Genomic DNA, 24,449 nt, shown 5'->3' with positions numbered 1-24,449 from the left:
CTCCGCCCATCCTCCTTCAGCCTCTACTTGAAATTCCCCATCTTCTCCCACCACTTTGAGTGTTACCCCCGTTTTCAACATGAGCCCAGGCTCAAGTTGGAAGATGAAGACAGGCACAGTGCTTCCACTGGGAAAGCTGTGATCTCTTCCAGCCACACCTGCTCATTTTCAGTGTTTCTGCAGTCAGCCCTCTTCAGTGGAGGGCATGCAGTCTGGCTTGGATGGCAATTTTCTTGCTGTATGTATGTCTTGTGCTCTCCTCAGGGAAACCCAACCTCCACTAGCGCAGAGGTCATGGGCTGGGTTTCTTTTATATGTCCCCATGATGTCTGCACAATGCTGGGGCCAAACACATTTCCAATTCACAAGAGACTCACAGATACACACACACACACACACACACACACACAGATGTATGCATACATGTCAACTGCATTAGACATACCAATGGGTGGTATAGATCAAAGTGGCTGGGAAACGTTTGTGTATGGCACTTACACATATTATGTTGATGATCTAGGAGTTCACAATGAAAGCAAACCGGAATGCCCTGATGTAAGAGGAATGAGAAAGCCAGATTGCAAAGATAAAGTCTCGCCCACTGTAATGAAGAAATGGCTCACACCTTCCCATCAGGGATGCTCCCATGCTGGGAATCCTCATGTTTACATCTTGGTAGCATCCTTCTCCCCTACGCTCTGTCCTTTTCAAGCAAGGGAAGTAATGGCAGGTGGTGATGGCTAAATGTTAGTGGTTAATGTTGGTATTTTCAGATCCTGTTTGCATCTCAAAAAACCATTTACTTTAAAGAAATCAAAGAGACAACCATGTGGTGACAACATTAACATTTATTTGAAAAGGGCATCATAAAGGCTCATTGGGAAGTCACAACTGATAGTCCTAAAGAAGGATCTTGCTAAGAGTCCTTCCTACACTCCCCGCCCCCCCCCCCCCCAACTCCTCTTTTCCCTTCCTTAAAACTAATTTGACTCAATGAGTTTAAAATACAGAAAACTGCCACAGGCACTAATTCTGCACTTCCATATAAATACATCAGCTATTATATACATATATCGTCTACTAGGAACTACATTACACACACATGCACACAGATGGGCACACACACTTTCAGCTGGGTCACGAAGTTCTAAATGGACACAGACATGTTATAATGTGTGGGCTGCAGCATTTGTGGAGTTACAGCTCTGCACCCCACAGGCCAGAATCAACAGTCATGGAGGAAGAGCTCAAAACGGGAAGATGATGAGGCCCTAAGGTCTCCAGGAGGACGAGAGTGCTGGACAACCTGGCTGGTGCTAAAAGAGAGCCTGGAAATATGGCTTCTGACCCCAACAGCCCCCAGGGCCCCAGCCACTGCCCCTGTGTCTTTTCCCCACTTCTCCAGCTGGCCAGGCCCATATTGACCATCCTCTCCAGTCTTCAGATGTGGTTAGCTTTCTAAGGTGAATAGGGTGAAGAAGCAACACACTGCCCAGACGTGAGGAAGATGTCTTGTTTCAGCACAACCTCCTGCCAGGCCTATAGGTCAGGGAAGTAGGCGTGGCCTGCCCAAATGAGCTGATCTCCTTGTCTACCTTAAATCTTTTTAAAAAAATTATATATTGATTTCAGAGAGGAAGGGAGAGGGAGTTAGAAACATCAATGAGAGAGAATCATTGATCGGCTGCCTCCTGCAAGCCCACTACTGGGGACCAAGCCTGCAACCTGGACATGTGCCCTTGACCAGAATCGAACCTGGGACCCTTCAGTCCACAGTCCCACGCTCTATCTACTGAGCCGAACCGGCTAGGGCTACCTTCAATCTCAATATTCAGGTAACAGCTCAGGTCTTGTCCTTTCCCACAGGCACTTAGCCAGTGTAATGCCATTTCATGGTTATGAAGAGGAATTGGGAGAAACAGCCTCACTTCTCGCTAACACTCTGTACCCAGGTCGGAAGGACTGGGGACAATGAAATAGCAACTGGAAGGTATCATGATCCAGAGGCCCCCAGGGAAGCCCAGCGGTCTGGCCTTTGAGCCACTTAAAGGTACCCCAAGGCTGTTCTAATTCCTAAGCCAGTTGAAACATGTTCTCTGGGACCCAGAACATTGAGGGCAAAGATCAGTGCATATGTGCTGTCACGCTTCTTCAAGCACTTTAGTCAGTCCCCGCCCCACCTTTTCACTGCTCATCTGTTTATACTTGTGTCTGAGGTGGAGGGCTGCAGAGAGGAGTATCTGGGGACGTTTCTAGTGCTTCTTCTTCCCTCCTTGGGTTCCTTCTCCGGAGGGGAGGCATTTAGGAGTCAAGAAACCACTTATTTCTTCTTTCCGGGGGAGGAAGATGAAGACAGGCACTGGGGACCCCACTGCAAGGAAGACAGGAGGAGCCTCCAGGATCCCATGGGTGCTTCCTGCTGACCTGCTGCTTATGCCTGGACATGACTCAACTAAACGAACAGAACTTTCAAATGTCAAATATATTCCCGCCCATTAAGTTATGTCTGCAGAGTGCTAACGAAACCGACCCCTTGCCCAGGAGGCAAGAGTCCTCAGTGGCTTTGGGGAGCAGCTGGCTCAAAATCACAATAGACAAGGGTGGCAGAAAGGGTTGGTCACAAGACACAGTGCTGTTAGATGCTATGGGGCTCGGAAGGCAGGAAGCAGTGATGGCTGCTAGGCCCAGGGCATCCATTCCCAGGGTTTGGGGAGGGGCACATGGGTAGGGGTGAAGGAGGACTGCTTAATTTATCGTTTCATGGTCTGTCTGAGTCAACACTCACCTTAAACTTTCTGATTCCGAGGCATACCTGGCCAGAATCCAGGTTCTACCTCCTGGCAGCAGGCAACCTAATATTCTATTGAGTGTAAGTTGAAATTGAATCTGGGAAGACGGCACTCAAAAACACAGCCAGTTCTCTAAAAGAATCACGTCTTTGCTATGCAGCCGTGACGGAAAGCAAGGGCTGCTTCAGACAGAGAAGAGGAAGGAGCAGCTGAGTGTGTGAAGAATGGGAACCTTGCACCTTCTTCTGCACCCTATTCCCAGGGAGGGTTGGGGAGGGACAGGGGGACGTCTGAGGGGACCTGCAGGTCTCTGGTCCTAGTGCCACCTCTAGAAAGAAGCTCAGGGCCTGCCTCCCACATCCCAGGACCAGGGACCAAGGGCAGTGCTCAGGGTGCAGTTGCCCTGGGGGTGGACCCTAAAGTCAAGGAGGCACAAGAAAGAAACAGAATTCCTCATCAAAGCCGAGCAGGGGATACGATGGGAAGACAGGTTTGTGGCTCCAGACTTAGATTTCCTGCCCGGCCGATGCGGCTCAGCGGTGCAGGGTCAACCCAGGAACCAAGAGGTCACGGGTTCGATTCCCAGTCAGGGCACATGCTGGGTGGCAGGCTCAACCCTCTAGTGGGGAGTGTGCAGGAGGCAGCTGACCAATGATTCTCTCTCATCGTTGATGTTTCTATCTCTCCCCCCCTCTCCCTTCTTCTCTGAAATCAATAAAAATATATATTAAAAACAAAGATTCGGATTTCCTGTGAAGTTTCTCCCCAAAGTTATTTGCCTTCAGGTTTGTTTCAAGTTATTTCAAACATTGGTTTCTTAATTAGGAGATATTAGAGTGAGGAGGAATCTCAGTTCATGCTTGTAAAGTTGGGCTGAGCATTAGCCAGAAGCCACGTGGCCAGAAGTGGGCCGGCTGGGGCCCTGGAATCATGCAGGCCACCTGGAAGCTGCAGGCCCCAGGGGGAAATGACAAGAACAGGGTCAGAAAGCCTCCTCCCAGAGAGAGCTGCACACGGAATGGGCAGTGCATTTGTTACATTTCTCCCGATTTGAGGAAATACACCTGTCTGGGCTGGTCATCAGGCTCTCACTGCACAGGGTCATGCAGGGGTGTGACCCCAGGGTGTCTGCTTCCAACCCCACCCCACACAGCCTAAAACTGTACCCTGAAAGGGATCCCTTTGGGTTGAGGAATCTATTCACCCTCTCTCTTTAAAAGAAAAATGAATTCTCAGGGAAGAATCATTTGGCCATTCACACCTTACTGTGAGTTACATCAGCTCAGAACAGTTATGGGAAGTTCCACTGGAAGAGAAGAACTATCTGGCTATCTGGGGCCCTAGGGCCCTGGCAAGGGGAGACCCAGGAGGGGGCCCAGGGGAGGTCCTGCCAGAGGCTTGGGTGGGAGGGGGGGATGAGAAAGGGGAAGGGAATGCACAGCAAACAGACTCCTGGCTCCTCCTCTGCACAGACAGGCTGACAGGACTCAGGGGAAATGCAGAACCCAAAGGGGTCTCCACCGCTCTCCCCCAGCCTCAAGCTTAGCCAGGTGGAACTGAGGTCCAGACTTTGTCCAAAGAGTGAAAAAAGTCATTCCCGTATCAGGTGCTGGATCCTTCTTTCCTCCAACGAAACATCCACAACGTTCGTTGACTTCTGACATCTTTGAGTCCCAAAGTGCTCCCCCCACTTACCATCCCTTCCCAGTGCCCGCCCCCACTCCACCACCTCCACCCCGCCCCCCAGCCCAGCCAGGCCAGGAGCCTCTTCCCCAGGAGGTGCTGTGGGCAGGCCTGGCCCTGCAGTTGCTCCTCTCTCAAGTCACCTAGAACCAGATTATCTGGTCCTGCCCTCCCTCAACCCAGAGGCTGTAGAAACACACGGGGCTCCACAGGAAGAAAGGTGTTAAAGAGAGAGAGCTCAACTTGGAGAAACATCCAGAAGGGAGAGAACCATGGGAGGGCCAAGCAAGCTCCCTCTGAACCAAGGAGGTGAGAATAGGGACGTGCCCACTTCTGCCTGCTCCGCCTGGGCGGGGGGGGGGGGGGGGGGGGGGGGGGCGAGGGGGGGGAGTGGCAGGCCCCTCCACCAGCAGCCACCTGCCCTTCATGTCCTCCTTTACTGCCCCCCTCCCATGTGTCTCTACCCAGCTCCTGTTATAAGGGCTCAACATCCATTAATAATAGAAAGAATCACTAAGAGCAGCTGGCAGGGCGAGAGGGTGAGTGGAAGAGACGCAGGAGACCTGAGGGCGTCGGGACGGAGCGGGGGTGCTCTGAGGAGAACGGCCCCCCAGCTTCCAGCTCTCCCCTGGCTTTCTCTAGATTGCTGTCTACAGCGTCCTTGGACCAACAGGTGTCTCCATCCAGTCCCCGCCTCAGGGGATGGCAGCTGTGCCCCACCCCCACCATCAAAGCCTTTCACCTGCTGCACCACCACACCACACAGGAGCTGCAGGAGCTGCAGGACCTCAGACCCCCGATTCTTGGCCCCTCGCTGACACAAAGGAGACTAAAGGGAACAGTTGAGAGGCTTATTGGTCCTAGAGGGGCAGGTAGCCAACCCCTCAGGGGAGACACAGGGGAAACGGGAGGGTCTGGGGCTCTACCTTGTTTAGGGGGGGAGGTGACATTTTCTGAGATCCCTGTTAGACTTGCACGTAGTAGGGGTGGGGTGTGAGGGTGAGCCTCTCCCTCAGGCCCACCCCTCCAAGCAACTCCACATCTTGGAATTCAGTATACACACAGGTCTGGAAACTTCATCTCGTAGACGGGGATAGAGTGGTTCTGAGGCTGGCCGTAGGCTGCGGTGATGGTTCCCGATGGGCTGGGCGGGGGCCTGGGCAGGAGCACATGGAGGAGAAAGGGATGAGGAGCGGGTCCCACCCCATGCAACCAAAGAGAGCAGCTGATTTGTGTTTCTCTTTGAACCGGGACCAGAGCCTTTGTCACTCTGTGGGTTCCCAGGTTTCAAGTTGTTCTAGAATCTACAGCTCCATGGCAGGCTCTACAGCAGCGGTTCTCAACCTGTGGGATGCGACCCCTTTGGGGGTCAAACGACCCTTTCACAGGGGTTGCCTAAGACCATCGGAAAACACATATATAATTACATATTGTTTTTGTGATTGATCACTATGCTTTAATTATGTTCAATTTGTAACAATGAAAATACATCCTGCATATCAGATATTTACATGACGATTCATAACAGTAGCAAAATTACAGTTATGAAATAGCAATGAAAATGATTTTATGGTTGGGGGTCACCACAACATGAGGAACTGTATTAAAGGGTTGCAGCATTAGGAAGGTTGAGAACCACTGCTCTACAGTGACAATGTTGCTTTAGAAAGTCAAGTCTCAGCCTGGGAAACAAGGACCCTGACTCTTTTCCGGGGTTCACTGAGCCATCTCTTGTCCTCTCTCGTCTCAATTTCCTTTTTGGGGAGAGTTGGTGGCTGACTCCAGCCCTGGAGACAGAGCCTGGGGAGAGGAGGACTGAAGACAGTGAGAGGAAGACTCGGGAGGAGGGCGCCCAACGCTGGGCCACAGAGGTAGGGGTCCCCGGGCCAGGGCTGCCACTTACCGGATGGTGATTTCAAAGATCTGATTGAGTTTGCTCTGCAGCAGTGATGCCTAGACACAAACAGAGGGGGAGTCAGCTGGGGTTCCCGCACCAGTGCGGGTGGTCATGAGCCCACCCCTCCAGAACGCACACTGGAGGTCTGGGCAGTGCAGCCTCAGGAAGGGAATGGTGGGAGCTCGTTCCCAGCACTTGTCTGTGGACCCTGGCTGTGGGTTCAGGTCAGGCAGAGCCGCCTGGCCACGGCCTGCTGGGGCACCAGGAGGACTTCAGCAGGCGGTTCTTGAAGGACTCTTAGCTCCTCCAAGTGGGAAGGGAGCGCCTGCTGGGCATGAGTCAGGAGGCTTAGAGCTGGTGCCAGCGCTGAACTCCAAAGAAGCAGTTGTGCAAAACTGGTGGTTTAGGGAAGATGCGCCCTCTGGTCCCTTCTGGCTCCGATTGAGTGAGGGAGCTGGGCACGTGATCTGTACCTGGGCCTCAACTCCGAGCTCATGAAATGAGCAGCATCTACCTCTTGAGATGGGACAAGAGGTCAGGATAATATAGGCCCCCCCAATCGACATGATACTTACATGTATTTATATATTATTATATATAGTTATAATAATTGGAAATATATATGTATATTAGAAATATATATTGTATAATAAAACGTGTTTTTATTGAGAGGAAAAAGTACAATAAAGTATGAGTTATTTGTAACTTTTGAATGTTTACAAGTATATTTCATTGTGACTAAGAGGAACACTGTGACTAGCAAATCCTCGCATAGAAAATCAATCTCAAGAAATGTTTGTGTCCCTGCCTTAAGTGTAGACACAAACCCTTCTTTCCCCTTGTCCGGGGCCCCCTCTCTCAGATCTTTCCCAGGCCCGCTGTTCACCCCCTGCCTGCAGGGTCCTGCTGCAAACAGCGGCCATCTTTCCTTCCCCATGGGCTCCTTCCCCATCACTCCGGAATGTGACGGTCATACTGGCACCAACCACGCAGAGTAGTCATGGGAATGAAATAAACTAACAGGTGTAAGATGTTCTGGCGCACCTCACAGATAAAGCGCTAGGTACACACTTGCCATGATGATAATAATTATTAGAGTCTGTCTGTCTGATGCAGGAGCTCCTGAGGTCAGGACTTCTTTCTTACATGAAAAGTGCAAGGTCTAGAGGCCTGGATGGCCAATAGCCAAGTCTTTTGGTTCATGGGGAAGCAACGTAGGGCCAGGGTGCTGCTGGCATCGCAACCCTAATCTCTGGGTGACTAAAGTGCCAAGATCTAGCAACCCCGTCCGGCCCTGGACCCTTTGCCCCCGAGGGCTCGCCCTGTGTGCCTCACTCACCCGGGCCCCGCAGTGAGCCGCGATCTCCTCGAAGGGCGCCTTCTGGAACTTCTCCACCACCTGCCGCCGCCGTTCGCGCTCCTGCTCCTCCACCGCCACACTGTCCACTGCAGCACAGAGTGCGGTCAGCCCGCAGGGCCTGCCCCACTGACATGGAGCTGGGTGGACTCCTCCCGGAGCGCTGTCTCTGACCACAGCTCCGGCTCCCCCTCTGCTGATGGGCCGGGTGCGGTGGCCTGGAGGGTGTGGTGCCATCACGTGGCCCCAGCAGGTCTAGACCTTTCCTGAGGGCTCAGCGACCTTCCTTGTGTAAGGGTTTGAGAACCAGTTGGGCAGACCCTGAAGCTGGGCTTTTAAAGCCTCACGTAACTGCACTGCCACTAGGACTCTTAACGGGAAGTTCCTGGAATAGGAAGTACTCTAGGGGGGATTTGAAAAATGACATCAACAATGGAAAGGCCAGACAGACCACAAAAGCCAGCCCAGAACCCCTATGGCAGAGCGGTATGAAGCTATTTAGGTGTCTACATATTCCTCTTGGTATCCAAAATGAGTTAGAGAAAAAAGGGGAGGGGTCTCAAATATGTCCATCATTCGCTGTTTAAGAAGGCAGAGTGTGTACGTTCAGGAGTACCATCAATGACAACAAAGATAAAAAAGGTCTGGCATTTGAAGACAAAATTTGTCATCAGCATTCAGAAAAATTCTCTCATTTGAAGTACTTCAGACAGAAGACATAATACTACATTTTAAAATCTATTGCCGCCTGCTGGTGTCGCTCAGTGGTTGAGCGTGGACCCATGAACTAGGAAGTCACAGTTCGATTCCAGTCAGGGCACATGCCCGGGTTGCAGGCTTGATCCCCAGTAGGGGGCATGCAAGAGGCAGCCAATCAATTATTCTCTCTCATCACTGATGTTTCTCTCTCTCTCTTCCTCTCCTTTCCTCTCTGAAATCAATAAAAATATTTTAGAAATCTGTTGCCATTATTAAATAAATATTAATATGATTTGTTCTTAATATATTTCATTGGTCAACTTGTTCTTCTGTATCACATTCTAACAAAAAACAGTCAAAGTCTTTATACACAACTGCTTTTTACCTGACTGGCTGTAACCCTCAGTGGATTACCTTAAAGGCAGCAGTCAGTAGAAAAAGGATTGTCTGACCTAAGAGGCACAGGGCAACACTGATCCCTCACCAGAGCAGGACTTCCCACTGCAGCTTTGGGAGCTGGGATGAGTTCAGAGGAAGCCACAATGTCTGCCCTCAAGTCTGTGCTGAATCATCCTCAGGAAGACAGCAGATGGGGCTGCACACACCCACTCGCTTGCAACCAAGACCCAGCTCTGCCCTCCCCTCCAACAGACTCCCTGGGGGCCTCCCACTTACCAATGGCCTTCTTTAGCGTCTCATAGGTGATCTCCTCTGCTGGTACTCGCTGAGGGAGAGGGGACAGGTGTTACAAAGGTGGAGGGGCGGGGGGAGGAATCAGAGGAGGCAGCCTTGGCTTCCTTAGTTACCTGGCAGCCCCTTCACTTCTCAAAGAATGTCCCAATGGGCAGAAACTCCCCCAGGACACCCACCTTCTCACCAGGGTCTCCAAAAGCTCTCCAAGAGTCATGACACGGGGGTGGGAGGCTAATCCCTCATTAGAGTCTCGACTAAAAGAACCCACTATCCCCTCCCCCTGGCTTGTCCCATTAAGCCAGTGGGAGGAAAACACTGTATAATTAAAAAAAAAAAAATCTTCAGATATCTAACAGAAAATATTGGAAGAAGAGATTATATTTGCAGATGGCCATATAATCTCAAATGTCAATTTCAGGAACTGAATAACATTTTTGAGGACTTAAGGGATGTGGGGGAGTAGCATCCAACTCATGCTGCGGTTCTAACATTTTTGAGATTCCCAGTCTTGTAGAGCTGGAAGGGCCTGGTTCAACCTCATTTCACTTCTCCAATTAGCCTCCTTCCTTCCATGGGAAGGTTCCAGATAAGCTCTGAAAAGCCCAGGACTGGAGGTCTCCCCCAGTAAGTGAAGGTTGAGGGCATGGCGACAGGGAGGCTTGATCTCGAGCCCAATGAGTTCTCCTTGCTCCTTGGGGAAAGACTAGTGTCCATACTGTCCTCCATGGCCACACCAGCCCTACTGGGTAGAAACTGTCCCTGCTCCAAACTCCACAAGTCTCCTTGTCCAAGTCCTCACTTCTTTCTCCCTCCTCCAAGTCCCCTCCCCGTTTCCTTCCCATTTGAGAAGTACATTTGGAATTTCCACTACGATTCCTTATTCTCCCTTTCTCGTGGGTACATCTGCTTTATTTTCTGAGGGAGAACAAATAATGGCAGGGGAGATAGCACATATTCAGTTGGACAGAGACTAGATATTCACAGCCCTCAAGAAAAGATGGGAGAGAGATGTTTGAGCTGCAGCCTTCTCTTTAAAAGCGCACCTTTATGGGTGCGCCTCGCCCTCATCTCTCCTATTAACCTTCCGATTTCCAATATGGAGCATGTTTGTCTCCACCGTGAACGGCGAGTGGCAACCAACAAGTCTTTCAAGAGCGATTTTTATGACATCCTCATGGGAGTGCAGCAGGGAGGAAGGTGGATACAGAGCATTTCTTCCAGATGGAAATGTCTGTGGTCTACGGGATGACAGTAGGAAAACTGGACTTCCCTGAGAAATTTACTTTCTCTGCAACCTTACCTGTGTTGTGCAGTTAGGGGGGCCTGGAGCATGGGGAGTTTGACTGCATAGAAGGCAGGAGCAGGTGCCCTCCCCCGGGGATGCCGAGCTTCACCAGGGCAGTGTCTGGGGGAGACACTCACCTCCTCCCTCTCAGGGCTGTTCCTAGATTCCACCTCCACCTGCAGGGAAATGGTTTCTCCAATGCTCTTCCTCTTGGACAAGCGATCTTCATCTGGGAAAGGAGAAGCCAGAAGCGAGATTCCTAGCCATCGGGGAGCGAGCCAGGATCTTGCCCCTGGTACCATCTCCCATGTCCTCTGCCTTTGCCTGGTTCACGTCCTCTGAGGGCTCAGGGCACGTGGAGTCTACAGCTGGATTTTACGGCTGGGCCTTCTCTGCCCATTTTAGGATGGTGGGTTCTGCTCTTTAGGGCTAAGATTTTGAAATCCTTGACGAGCACAAAGAAGCTTCTTATGGGCAGAAAGCATATCTCAACTTGTGCAAGCATCATCTGCTCAGAGCACTAGTGACTGTCATTTGTGTAGCATTTACTACGTGTTATTTGCCTTCATTATTTTACATACTTTTCACACCCACCCTGTAAGGCTAGTACTGTTAATATACCTATTTTACAGTCAAGGAAATAGACACTCAGAGGTGCCAGGAGACATGTTGGGAGTCAGTGGGGTCTCTGTAGCCCGTGTGTGGCACAGTGGGGCCTCTCCCATCCGCAAGCCAGGCTATCTTGTGGGCCAGTTACTTCTAAGGACCCTGCACTGAGGAGGGGAGGTGGGGAAATCCAGACGATCTCACCACAGATCTCCACTGTGCCTTTCAGCTCTTGTGTGACATCCAAGGGGCCATGGAAGGCGACTGAAGTCCCTTACACTCAGGCCCTTACCTGGCCATGACCAGCCAGAGGCAGGCCTGGGAGGCCTTGAGCAGGGCTCATACCTGTCAGCTGAGGGATGTAGGGCAGGGAGAGCCTGTCTGAGTTGTAGCCACTGCCCCCCAGGACTTCACTGATCTTGCTCTGGCGGAAGAGGAACTCAATCACCACTCCATCAAGATCCTGAGACAGCCTGGACGACAAGGGAGGGAAGAGGCAAGTGAGAGCCGTGGGCAACGAGGGTGATTTCCTAATAACTTATTATAAAGGCAGCATTCATTATACCAAATGACGGACATGCAAATGGGGAAAAAATCACCCATTGTCCCACTTCCAGAGATAACCTTCAGTGAGCAGAATCCTTCAGTCACACACACAAACACACACACACAACCACCGCCCCCTTCCTGTTCTATGATCTATTTCATGTACCTCTTCTATAGTGAATATATCACATTAATATCACATTAACTATTCTTTGAAACCATTGTAAATGGGTTAGCAGTCATCTGCTGTGTGGATGGCCATAATTGATAAAGCCAGTCCCTGGTGTTGGACATTTCCCCCCAGAATATCTTTTCCTCGAATTACTCTGATGCTGAAGTGACATCAGTCTGACAATGCCACTTGGATTGATGGCAGTGTCTTGTCTGGAACAATTGCTCCAGGATTCCTCCCCCATGGGCTTGGTCACAGCTCCCAGAGGGAGCATCACATAACCTGTATGGTACAACACATCCAGATGGCTCAAGGTGTGTATTACAGTCACGATGCCTGTTGAACTTGACCCAGGACCTATGGGCCACGGGCAGGTTCCACTTTCAGCCCTAGAGATAGAAGCCTAAGCCCCTGCCTCCGACCGCCCACCTTCTTACTCAGCTGCCTTTGATTTCCTGGACCATGTACCAGGTGCGCCCCTCACCTGGGCTTCTCCACAAACACGTCCTCAGGGAGCATGTACGGGGCCTCTTTCTTCCTGGTCTCTATCACCTGGAGTTTGGGAGGAATCACAAGGTAAAAGCTGGGTGCAGCAGGGAGAGGGAGCTCCGAACAAGCAAATGAGAGAGCTCCCGCCCACTCAGTGTTTCCTCCCTCCTGCAAATCGGTGGCAGAGCGCCCTACAGCTGGCTTCTGAGGGAGAAACTCAGACCACAGTGACCCTCAGAGCAGCCGGGCGGTCTGCTCAAGCTCTCCCCACTGACACATATGCACTAAGTGTCCTCCGAATGCAGGGGACTTAGCTCCCAAGAGACTGTTCTTTCTTGCTTCTGTGACCTGTTCCTGGTTTCTCTTTAAACCTGGAAAATGGAGCATAGGTCACGCCGTTCCCAAGCCCTGGTGCATTGCAAACACCTCCTGATGGACAGTGACATGCTGAGTTTCCCTCGGTATCCTTTGCAAATTTTTGACAAGGAAGGTGAAAGCTATTAAGATGGTGAGAAGTGGGAGGATAGTTGGCAGGCAAGTGTACGGGGGAGGCGAGAAAGCAATGATGCTACTATTTTTAATGAAGAGGATGACTAAGCACAGGACTCGTGCAATTAAGGAAAAGTTCTGGGGAAACCCCAAGTGAGGGCGTCCTGAGTTCTCAGTCATAAGGACATCTCAGGGTCACGAGGACACCAACCTCATGGATGTGCTGGCAGAAGGCTGGCACTGTCGTGAGCTGGCTGATGAGGTTCAGGTAGGCCGCGCCCAGCGCGTAGAGGGCGCAGCGGTTGTATATAGGCAAGTTCTCTTCATTGACCTGGGCCAAGTCCTGTGGCAACACAGAGGGGCGTTTGCAGTTTTTAATTGACAAACTATACTGGTGCCCCACCTTCTGCCTAAGCTCCCCCCAACCGTAGGGAGATGGCCCACTGCTCTAGACTAAGCTTCATCAGCATTTGCCTCATCATTTCCTGGAAGTCAGAAGCCATCCTTATTAAAGCTGAAGTGAATGGTCCCTAGAACAATCCACGAGAGGCGATGACCTCAACCCCCACTTTGCAGTTCCAGCTTCAGTGACTCTGACTATCCAAACCCTCACCATGAAGCCCACCTCTAGGATGCTGTTTCCTTCACTACAGACCTTGCATGATGCTTGGAGGACAGAATTGACTTGCTACATTGGGTTCACATGTTAAGTTGAGAAAGTTGTGGGAGTTATTAGGGCAAGCATGTCAAACTCAAAAGCTAACACAGGCCAAATAAATGAGGCATGTGGCCCGGGGGCCGAGAGTTTGACATGTTTTTACTAGGGGGCTGGGATACAAAGGAATCTCAAATTCCAGAATGAAGACAATCAGGCAATCATAGCATCTAGGTTGGCCTTGCAGGATTTAGCACTATCAAGCAGGTGGCCTAAGACTGGCCACCACTGAATTTCCAGGCTTGCCACAATTCAGGATGCAATGCCCGCCTAGCTTCAGGTCCCTGGAGACCCTTATCTTTGAGAGCTGAAGGCCATACCCCAGTGCCTAGAGCAGTGATGGTGAACCTTTTGAGCTCGGCGTGTCAGCATTTTGAAAAACCCTAACTTAACTCTGGTGCCGTGTCACATATAGGAATTTTTTGATATTTGCAACCATAGTAAAACAAAGACTTATATTTTTGATATTTATTTTATATATTTAAATGCCATTTAACAAAGAAAAATCAACCAAAAAAATGAGTTCGCGTGTCACCTCTGACACGCGTGTCATAGATTCGCCATCCCTGGCCTAGAGTGTACTTCCACCCAGGCAGACCTTGGAAGTCTAAAGCCTTACGTAGTGTCACACTGCCTGCCTAAGAGTCACAAGGGAGGCCTGTTGAATCTACGGGCCCCCAGGCTCAGGACAGAGCTGGAAACACGTATTTTTAATAAATGCTTGAGGCGATTCAGAAGCAAATTTGGGAACCAGATGATTTGCTTTGGAATCACTCCGGGCTGATCAGCGCCCTCTTGGCAATCCTTGGAGTCCCGTTCAGACTCTTCAAGAGGCTTGAACTACTGAGGGCTAACGACCCTGTTCCCTGGGTCTCCTTTAGCCTGAGAATGGGCCGAAGCCATGGGGTACGCATTCCTCATGGTTCACCTACAGGGCTACGGCTGGTGGTCTGCACGGAGGAATGGCCAAGCAAGGGCACAGTATTCCCAGCTCCAGAACAATTGTTACGCAGTTGCCACCCAGCACTCCAATTAGTGTTTGGTCACAACAGAATCTCCCCCCGATCCCGACCCCCATGTCCCACCTGAATAGCCAGCACCAGGCGGATGAGGTCTACCACCACCTCCTCGTTGGCCAGCTCGATGCTGATGAGCGCCAGCAAGCCATAGAGTGCCTCGTAGTGCTTCTGTGTGTTCGTTTCCTCCTTACAGCACAGGTAGATGTGTCTGTAGAGCTGCTGGGAGTGCTGGAGATGGGGGTGTGGGCAAGGCCACCATAGCAGGGTGGGGACAGGAGGAGCAAGAATAGAAAAACTAATCTGAAGAAAGTGGGAAAACTGTGTATATCCCACTTCCACCCCCAGGGAGAGGATGCCCAGTGGACGTGAACACGTGCAGGTGTGCATATTTAGGAAAGGCTGGGTCCAGTCAAACCAGCAACAAAAGCCGCTGCCCAAATTGTCGCAGGAGCAGAACACAGTCACTGGCCCTGGTCCTCATTCTGGCCTTGGTGATGAGTCTGACCCTGGGGCTTGACCCCAGAGGGCTGGCTGCTCATCCTGCCTACACAAAGAGGGAGGAGGCCAGCTCCGGGAGCAGTGGTCAGCAGTGACTGGGGGACTGGAAGGTCAGGGTCCCAGGGCCTGGCCTGCTGGGGATTCACTGTATCTTGAGGTAGCATTTGCTAACCTTCTTCATGAAGACGGTGTCCTGTCGGGAGCACTTGTCCACTTTCAGCTTCAGGACAGAGATGTCACTGAGGGTACTGGAAGGGGACATGAGGGGCCACCTTAGCCCATGTGTGAGGCCAGTCAGAGCTCATGTGGTGTCACTGGGCATCATCCCGATGTCATTGGTTGTACCAAGGCCTCCCAGTGCTCCCCCAGCCCTGGTTCCTAACCCACTCTCCACTTTCTCCCAAGCTCTCTAGTTCCTGTCCCCTTTTCTTAAATATTGATCTAGATTATTCTTTTCCTCCCCATCTGAAAACTCCCTTTAGTAGGTGCTATTTATCTCCCAAATCTCCAATCCATCCCCTATCTCCCCCAAGTCAAGTGTTCTTTCGGTCACTCTTCCCCTCACAGGGCCCCAGGGTCAATGTCTGTGATCAGTTCTCTGGTGGGTCTCACTGAGTCTCTGAGCTGCCTTCCCATCTGCATGTGTGGCCCTATCGGAGTCTCCTCCCATCACAAATCAACAGGGGAGGAGGCCCCAAGTTCACCTGATGGAAGAGAACTTGTGGCGGTTGCCATGACGATCAATGAAACTGATGAGAATCTCTAGAACGAAGAGCCGGATCTCTGGGTCATCCATGAGGGCGGTGGACAGAAGGCGGTCGAGGAAGTTGCTGGGCAGGGCTGACATCATATTGCTGCACTGGAAACCGAGGGACACCTGCAAGGGAGCCCAGGATGGCCATGCTTAGGAACGCTGGCCCTCTCAGGTGCAGTGAGGAGATGGTGCAGTGGAGGAGCAGCCAGCAGAGGTTGGGTCTCTCTGGGCATCTCCCAGTCCAGATCCCCCAGTCCAGACCCACTCTGGCCCCTGGCTGCCTGAGGCAACTTTTTTGAACACACCAACATCCGAGACAACCTCCTCAGCTCAGCTCAGTAGACATGTGGTTGGATGGGGACCGTGTGCAGGAACTTTAAATGGTTAAAAGCAAGTAAGGGATGAGCACTGAGGGGAGCAAGAGTCAGGGAGCCTCTGAACTTATGTCCCAGGCCATCGGCACAACTGATGAAGACTCACCGTGAATACAAGGCTTACTAGGCGGGTGGACGGTCACAGAGCGATGGACAGTCAGAGGAAGTACCTACAGCTGGGCTGCGGAATCAGAACCTACGCGCATGGCAACCACCAAGAGCACACACAGCGATTGCTTACATCCTTCATGGCCACGAAAGGGGTCTTCTGATCAAAGCCAACTGGCATAAACACATCCCACGGGATGTCAGAGCAGTCGAAAGCAGCGAGACATATTTACTGTTAAGTCCCTATGTTCTAAAACAATGCCCTGGACGATTCAGCAGGCCCCGGAGGAGCTAGCAAAACCTGGCGCCATCAAAGGCAAACACCAGTGTTCTCTGAAGGGGGATGTACCCGAGCGCGTCCCAAAATGTCACCTTACTAAGATGCCAGGTGCAAATCAGTGAGGGATGTGAAGAAACGGCAGGAGTCCGTGGAGGAGGGAACCAGATGTGGGCAGCATTAGCATGCAAAGCCTCTATAAACACAGAGAGGCATGAAAGGCGTGGGCTGGGGGAGGGGAGGGAAGGCCTGCCTGGGAGTGAGGGCTGTGCAGGCTGCCATGGCTGGAACAGAGAAGGCTGAGGGATGCGATGGGGAGTCGAGGGAGGGGAAGGGCATTGGAGACCTTCCACCTTCAGTCTGAAAAGACAGGCATGCCCCTTGTGCTTCGCAGACATTGCATTGTTTGACAAACTGAAGGTAAGACCCTCCACCAGCACAAAGGCTCTGACGCTGAAGGCGCTGATGATGATTAGCACTTTTAGCAATAAATTATTTTAAAAATAAGACATGTACATTAGTTTTAGACATAGGGCTATTGCACACTTAAAAGACTACAGTATGCACGGTGCAAACATAACTTTTATGTGCACTAGGAGACCAAAAGCTTCGTGTGTCTTGCTTTATTGCGCACTCGCTTTGTTGCCGTGGTCTGGAACTGAACCCGCAATATCTCCAAGGTATGCCTGTATGAAATCTAGATGTACCTCAACTGGAAACTGAGACCTACACTTTAACAAGAGGCAACATGTGGGGAACAGCATTTCCAGAAAATTCTTGTGGTTGTATTGATGGTAGGTGAGGAGAGATGGAGATAAAAGCAACTGGGAGAATCGTGTAGCTGTGAGATGTCCGGAGTTTAGGCCAAGGCTGTGCACAAGGATAACTGGGGAGCTTGTTACAGACACAGAGTCAGGACCCCACGCAGTCGGATGGCTCAGAATCTCTAGGGAATCTCTACAGTCAACAAGTTGGTCATGGGAACGACGTTTGAGAACAATGGATCACAGTGATGGCTGCAAAGATGCAAAAAGAGGAATTTAAAACACCGACGAAGGGAAGCTTGTGGCTGGGAGACTGAGGTGAAACCAGGAGGGAACGGTGGGAAGGATCTGCGCAGGTCATTGGGGGGGAGGGGCGGGAACCAGCAGGTTCCATCTCGGTACAGAGACGATGCTATCAGTAGCTGATAAGGAACCTGTGTGAAAATTAGACACCGTGCCGCCTGCTCCGGACGACCTAGCTGTGTGTGCCCAGCCAGGCAAGTGAGAGGGACACAGGCTGGTGTCAGTCCCACCTCAGCCCTTCGCACAGACATATCTGTGCACGTGCAAGCTTCACAGCTGTATGCTGGAGCCGACCCTGGGCCTGGGGAGGAGCTTCCGCCCACAGAGGCAGAACGGGAAGGGGACGGGAGGCTCACCTGAAGGAGGGATTTCAGCAGCATAATCTGGGTCAGCCGGTTCCTGTTCTCCCTGCGGACCAGAGACACACACTCTCACCAGGATGCGATTTCGGTGGAGACCCCACACTTGCCTGCGTAGTTCTCCCTCGTGATTAGATTCCCCACGAGGCTTATGTGTTGATTTACCCAGGACGGTGACTTCGGAGCCAGGAAGCAGACTGGGAATTAATGGCTCCCCGCAAGGCGGGAGGTGGTTATTGGGGAGGGAGGGTGGCAGCCTGAGGAACTGCTGTGGGATCCAAGGGCCCCCCTAAAGGCTCAGGAGGGGTTTGAGAACAGAATGAGACAAGTGAGGGGAGACCCAGGGAGGAGAGAGCGGGAGGAAGGCGTGGTGGACCTACCCGGTGCTCCCCGTCTCCACGGGGTGATGCAGAGAGGGCAGTGGGACCTTGCTCATGATGAAGAGGATCACCTCCGAGCGCTGATACGTGGGCAATGTGCTGGCAAAGGAGCCTGCGGGAGAAAAATGGTGGAGAGGGTCGGCCCCCCTGAGGCCTCCTGAGGCCGACGGCTGCTGGGGTCGCTCAGCTCAGCCTTTCTGCTGCTTCTCGGAGGAGACGATTAAGACCCAGAGGAGGATAATTCCAGAGGACTCACTCGTCCAGGCTCCAGTTCCTCCGCTTAGTCCAGAGCCGGAGGCTAAGGTCTCTGGGGTGGAGACCTGGACCCTGGGCCAGGCAGCAGCCCCGGGTGCCCACCGAGGCTCTGCCACCAGCTGCTCTGCTGGGTGCCGCGGGACACCGGCTCTGACACCTCCTGGAGGAGCCTGGCCCTTTCTGGAAGGGAGGCAGCCCCGTAATCTCAGCGGCTCGCTGTGAACTGGGGTGATTCCTGCCCTGCCTGCTTCTCAGAGCTGGGGGACGCTCCAATGGCTCCGGAGGTGATGAGCCTTACACATGAGGTGGCTTTGTAGTTCCTCCCTCGCCCCAGCGCATGCACATGTCCTCCATGGCTCGCTCCCTTCCTCTTCCTTCCTTTCCTTTTCCTCCCTCCCCATCACCTCTCCGATCCCTCACACTTGGGAGCAGCAGGCGGGCCTCGGGAGACTGGGCGCAGGAAGAGTTTGCCTCTCTTAGCCTGTGACCTCAAGTCCGGGCGCCCACTCAGCCTGACTGGGGCAGTCCGTGCGCTGCATGCACCACGGACGGACTCTACTCCCCTCCAGTGTTGGTGAGCAACATGCACAGAGGACAATGCTGCAATGCCTTGGACCGAAGTCCCCGGGGTGCCATCCCTGGACCACGCCCCTCCGGGGCCATGCCCCACCCACAGACCACGCCCCTCGCTGGGGCCGCACCTATGGTCTTGATGACCGCCTCCTGGAACATGCGCTCTTCGTGCTCCTTGATGATCTTGGTGCCCAGGCTGACGCCTGCCCCGTCGTAGCTCCCGTCGTAGCTCCCGTCGTAGCTCCCGGTCAGGGCGTAGTCGATGCTGAGCCGCAGCTGCCGCAGCAGCGTGTTGAACATCTCCAGCACCGTGGGCCCTGCGGCGGGGTGGGGACCCAGCATTCAGGGCTGGCCCCCTCCATTCTTCCCTGCCCTGCACCCCGACCAGGGCTTCCTCTCCCCGGCTTCCCCGCCCTGACCCCTCTCTAAGGCGTCTCCCTTGCCCTTTTCTGAAAGCGGGGAGGGGCAGGCAGCCTCCAGCCAAGGGCAGTTCTTCGTCCCGGAGGGGTCCCAGCCCCCACGCCTCCCAGGGCCGCCTTACCCACAGAACCGGTGGCGGCGATGACAGCGGCCTCCGACAGCACCTCCACGATGCCCGCGCGCACGGTGGCCGCACTGCGGCTGTTGGCGTCCAGGTGGCCCAGGAGCTGCTGGATAACCAGGTGGGAGTGCTGCGGCTGGGGGGAGGAAGACGTGCTGGTCCCCAATGGCACCCCCATGTGGCCTCTGAGCCGGGCAGCCCCGGCCTGGGACCCAAAGGTGGGGTGGACGACGGGGCCTTTCCCTGAGCCCCTCCCCCTCGGTCCAACAAGGAACAAAGCCCAACCGAGTGAAGACCTGGGTGTCCCTGCTTTGCCTGGGCCCTTTCACCCCAAATGGGGCAAAAGTCCACTTTAGACTATTGTCACCCTTTCCGTTCCCCCATGTCTCCTTGGTAAGGGCCGCAGGAGGACACGGGCTTAGCCTAGTGCTGCTCAAAGTGTGGCCCGTGGCCTGGTGACAGTTCCAGATCTGCCTGGTGCCGGTTCATTCTGAGATCAGTACAGAATTTGAGAGTCGGCGTTTCATAGGCAACTTGACAATGCGTGGCAGCCAAGCACGGCCTATGGGCTTGAACTTTCACGAATTTTTCATGTACACTATATGGATTTTTAAAAATTGTACTTTGTAAAGTATTGGTCTGTGATGGATTAGAAATAAAGCTAAACTGGCCACGCTTCACAGTGAGGGTCCGCAGAACCGGTCTGGAAGCTGGCTTTGTCTACAAGCGCACTTCCTGCCCCAGAAGTCCCTTGGCCGGGGGACAAGCCGTACCTGAATTGAATACATGATGATTTTAAAGCAACGGATGGCGAACACCTTGGGTTCCCACAGAGAATGGTTATCCAGGTGGCTGTGAGGGAGGGAAATACGGGGGGACAGCTATGACATGCAGAGTGACGTTAAGGAGGAGAGAGACGCTGGGGGGAGAGGGCACCTCCCAGAGCCCCAGCCCTCACAGAGCCCCAGGTGAGAGAAGGGAAGACCCAGGGCGGTCCCAGCCCCAGGGCTGGAAGGAGGTCAAGGAAGCTGTGGCTTTAGGAGTTAACCGGGCACCTTCCTTCAGCTTCGGGGCCCCTCCTACCAACTCCTCTCCCCAAAGCTGCACTTGGCCGCTGTGTGGTAGCTTGTGTTGTCCTAATTCAACGAACACAGGCACAGAGAAGGGACCGACTTGGCCACAGCACCACAACCATATCACCTCCTTAGATGCCAGGACCCGAAACTCCGAAACTGTTCGCTTGGGGGTTGGGGGGGACGGGGTGGAAGGGGTGGTGTAGGACTCACATGAGAACAGGCTTGATAGCATTTTTGATGTTGCCAAAGGCAGCCCGGCCCAGCAGTTCCCGAAGGCACCTCTCAGCCAGCTCTGCCGGGTTCTCCTTCTCCTTCTCCGGCGCTTGGAGGGGCGAGGGGGACCGGCTGTGGGAGCACACAGCCTCGTGGGTGAAGGATGGAGGCCAAGCCGGGACCCGGCTCTGTGTGTGCCTGGGAGGCTGTGCTGCACCCAGGCAAGTGGTGGCAGTGGGACAAGCAGGAATTTGATGAAGGTCACAGGGGAGATGTCACGGCTCAGAAACTATATGGGGTAGACACCCAGAGTGGAGGAAGATGGTGGGAGAAGGGAGAGGCTTTTTCCTGGAGATCCTTAGGGATAGGCCTGATGTGCCTCTGTCAGGAGGACAGGTACCCTGAGCACCAGGGGCAGGGGAGGCCCGGCCGTGAGTATCTCCATGCCCCTGAGGCTTCAGAAGACAAAGATGTGTGATACGAAGACAGGTGGGCAGAAGAGCGGAAAGCAAAGGAAAGTGGGAGAGAGGAGAAGGGAGAGGAGAAGGGGAGGGGAGAAAGGCACAGTGGTTGGCTCAGGTTACTGAGCCACAGAGGTGGGCCCAACCTGGACAGAAGGATCCCTGGGACTCGGGGCCCTGAGACCACAGGCCAATCTTGTCAGTGGAGGTGCGATTCCAGACTCAGCCACCAGAGGGCACACTTCCTCTCCCTGCCTGACTAGCAGCACAGGCTCAACTGACAGAAAGCGCGGGACCCACACCCTCAGCCAGCCTCATGCACAGCCAAGGTGGGCAGGGACGTGAACCTTCCCCTGCACCCCACTCCGCAGAGAAGAAACGCAAGGGGTGGGGACAGGGTGAGTGCCAGGTCTGGGGACTGTCTGGTCAAGCAGGCCTGTTTTCAGGGCCCGAAATACCATTAGGATGTGAGGGAGGAAGGAAGGTCAGGGAGGGAAAGTCCTCAGGAAGTGGAGCCACACAAGGCCTTTTAAAACCTCCTTGGCCTGCTGCTTCCAGAGAGAAGAGGTCCCTGAGTCTTGGTTCTTACCAAACAAGGAGCCCCGCATCCCAGGGAGCCCACACCATTACCATCCTGCCTCCATGAACGCAGACCTTAATGGGCACAACGGGCTGCAGAGAGCTGGCCCTGGACTCACTGCAGAACAGGCCACCAAGCCAAGATCCCCGGCCTCAGAGCTCGGTTTTAGCAAAGCCCACGCCCTGCGCTTCCCCGGCAGCTGGGACGGGCAGCCTGCGAGGGCTTGTGGTCTGCTGTCCGACCTCCAGCCTCGCCTGCTTACCTCTCGGCCTCTTCGACGTGCTGCAAGTTGAAGAGCAGCGATGGGACAATCTTGTCCATGTGCTGTGGGTCCCAGATATTGGCCTGCAGCTCATCATTCACCGTCTTCCTCACCACCCCTTGCAGCCCTTTGATGCCCGACATTCGGATCCTGGAAGGAAAAGGGTGAGACGGGGCCATGAAGCCCTCGAACCCTGAGAAGTCCAGCTTCTGTGGCAAGTGTGGGGTGAGGGGTACATTCATCCATCAAAAGGCAGGGTGGGGCCTTCGACGCTTCCTGGGACTCGGGCTCCTGGCTGGCTACCAGCCCAGGAGGCCATGCCCTCGGGCTGCCTTTGCCCGGGTACCACCCAGCTTCATCCCTGAGGTGGCAGTGGCTTCAGGTGCCCTTTCTTTCGTCCTCAGCTGGGTTTGCTCCAGCTTGAGCCCAAGATATAGGAGCTGACAGTGCTGCCAAGAACTACAAGGCCAAATGCAGGGCTCTGAGCAACTTAGGAGTGAGAAGGGGGGATCGGAGGGAGACACACCCGGCTACCAGGCTCTCTTGGCTTACATGCTAGCGGCAGGGGGAGACAGACAATGAATAAGAAACATAGCGAGTAAATTAAGAAACATGTCCGAAGAGGATGAGGACCATAGGAGAATAAAACGGAGCCGGGTGAGGGAGAAGGGGAGGGTGTGGGGGGAAGTTCAGGGAAGGTGTTGTTGACAAGGGCACCTTTGAGCCAGGCTTGAACGTGGTGGAGGGAGCCGTGCGGATCCACAGGGAAGCATTCGGGACAGGGACAGACAGTGCCAAGCCCCCGGGCAGCAGGAGGCCTTGTGGCCGGAGGGGAGTGAGTGGGGGAGAGTGGAGAAGTCAGGGGGCAGTGGCATCGGCCAACGGGAGGACTTGGCTTTGGCTTGGTGGGTGGATATTTGGATGGCTAATGGTGAGGGGATGTTTCCGGGTGTATAAATGGATGTGCAAGAGCGCATGGGGATGTGCCTGTGTGTGCATGTCTGTCACTGGCTCTCAAATTGGCCTCCCAGGCCCATTATCTCACATCCACCCAGTTTCCTGCCCCAGAGGCTGCTCCTTTAGAAAGCGCGCGTTGGGAGCCCAGCACTGCCCGCTTGCCCACCCATGTTCCACCAGGTGCTCTCTCCTCCCCAGGAACGTCTGAGAGAGGCAAACCCCAGAGCAGCGGTTCTCAACCTGTAGGTCGCGACCCCGTTGGGGGTCGAACGACCCTTTCACAGGGGTTGCCTAAGACCATCGGAAAACACATATATAATGACATATTGTTTTTGTGATTCATCACTATGCTTTAATTATGTTCCATTTGTAACAATGAAATTGGGGGTCACCACAACATGAGGAACTGAATTAAAGGGTCGCAGCATCGGGAAGGTTGAGAACCACTGCCCCAGAGGAATCAGACACACACGGGCTGGGAACCCTGTAAGACCCCTCCACGCTTCCATCATCAGCTGCGCACGCCCCCTCGCCCTCGCTGCTCACTTGGTCTTGATTTCCAGGTCATCGTGGCTGGAGTGGCACATTTCACTGAAGCGAGACACAAAGAAGTCGTAGCTCCGATGGTAGGACGGGGTGTCCTCCTCAATGTTGGCAAACTTCACAAACTACCCGGGAGGAGAGAGAGATGCACGGGAGAGGTGACCTCTGTGTTCCCCGCCTTTGAGTTCTGGGACTTGGTGGCCCCAGGGCCCTGCTGTATGAAAGCCAGGGGACAGCCACACCCCAGGAACCACGCATCCCAGACCCGGCTCTGGTCCGCCTCCCACAGCACACCGAGTTCCAAATCCTGCTCACAGCTCCTGACTACACAATAGGCCTGGGGTGAGTGGGGGATGGGAGCGAAGACAAAGTGAAGGGGCTCCCTGGCTTCCTGTGACCCCCAGAACTGCACCAGGCGCACCCACAGGCTGAGAGGTGCGAGGACCAACACTGACATGGGAAGCCCTCATGGGAGCACATAGCTCCCCTAGAACGCACCCTGAAAACAAGAACATCTGAAATTTGATTAAAAAGTGTAATCGCATTTGATTGTTGAAAACTGGAGAACATCTTTAAGCTCCGCATCCTCCGCTGCCAGGTGCCTCTGCCGTCACCAAGCTGCACATTTGCAAGTCTAAACAGGGACTTGATTTCCACTGAGTCCCATAGAGAAGCAAGAATCACCGACTAAGTGGAGTTAAATTATTAAAAAATTAAATATAATTCTCATAG

At 53.4% G+C, this 24,449-nt stretch overlaps 1 protein-coding gene across 3 annotated transcripts in view; it reads right to left on the bottom strand.

Annotated features, from left to right (window-relative positions):
* Window positions 1–830: 830 nt before the first annotated feature.
* Window positions 831–24,449, bottom strand: part of EFR3B (EFR3 homolog B) — a 70,297-nt gene continuing 46,678 nt past the window's right edge. For 2 of the 3 annotated variants that reach the window (XM_070428805.1, XM_070428803.1), the window contains exons 5-23: window positions 23,721–23,842; window positions 22,218–22,367; window positions 20,912–21,046; window positions 20,399–20,477; window positions 19,626–19,761; window positions 19,213–19,401; window positions 18,257–18,368; window positions 17,874–17,925; window positions 15,642–15,814; window positions 15,110–15,185; window positions 14,506–14,667; window positions 12,917–13,048; window positions 12,212–12,279; window positions 11,355–11,482; window positions 10,541–10,632; window positions 9,101–9,149; window positions 7,709–7,815; window positions 6,376–6,425; window positions 831–5,628 (exon numbers count right to left, since the gene is read on the bottom strand). In XM_070428805.1, the coding sequence (XP_070284906.1) occupies window positions 5,523–5,628; window positions 6,376–6,425; window positions 7,709–7,815; window positions 9,101–9,149; window positions 10,541–10,632; window positions 11,355–11,482; window positions 12,212–12,279; window positions 12,917–13,048; window positions 14,506–14,667; window positions 15,110–15,185; window positions 15,642–15,814; window positions 17,874–17,925; window positions 18,257–18,368; window positions 19,213–19,401; window positions 19,626–19,761; window positions 20,399–20,477; window positions 20,912–21,046; window positions 22,218–22,367; window positions 23,721–23,842 (2,118 nt within the window). In that variant the 3' untranslated portion in view covers window positions 831–5,522. The remainder of the gene's footprint in view (window positions 5,629–6,375; window positions 6,426–7,708; window positions 7,816–9,100; window positions 9,150–10,540; window positions 10,633–11,354; window positions 11,483–12,211; window positions 12,280–12,916; window positions 13,049–14,505; window positions 14,668–15,109; window positions 15,186–15,641; window positions 15,815–17,873; window positions 17,926–18,256; window positions 18,369–19,212; window positions 19,402–19,625; window positions 19,762–20,398; window positions 20,478–20,911; window positions 21,047–22,217; window positions 22,368–23,720; window positions 23,843–24,449) is intronic. The other variant, XM_070428804.1, reaches the window with a different exon arrangement.

The sequence above is a fragment of the Myotis yumanensis genome, unplaced genomic scaffold (assembly GCF_028538775.1).
Source record: "Myotis yumanensis isolate MYYU_CA2020_CCGP unplaced genomic scaffold, mMyoYum1.0.hap1 SCAF_11, whole genome shotgun sequence".
Classification (NCBI taxonomy): domain Eukaryota; kingdom Metazoa; phylum Chordata; class Mammalia; order Chiroptera; family Vespertilionidae; genus Myotis; species Myotis yumanensis.
This window is presented reverse-complemented; position numbering and strand designations above follow the sequence as displayed.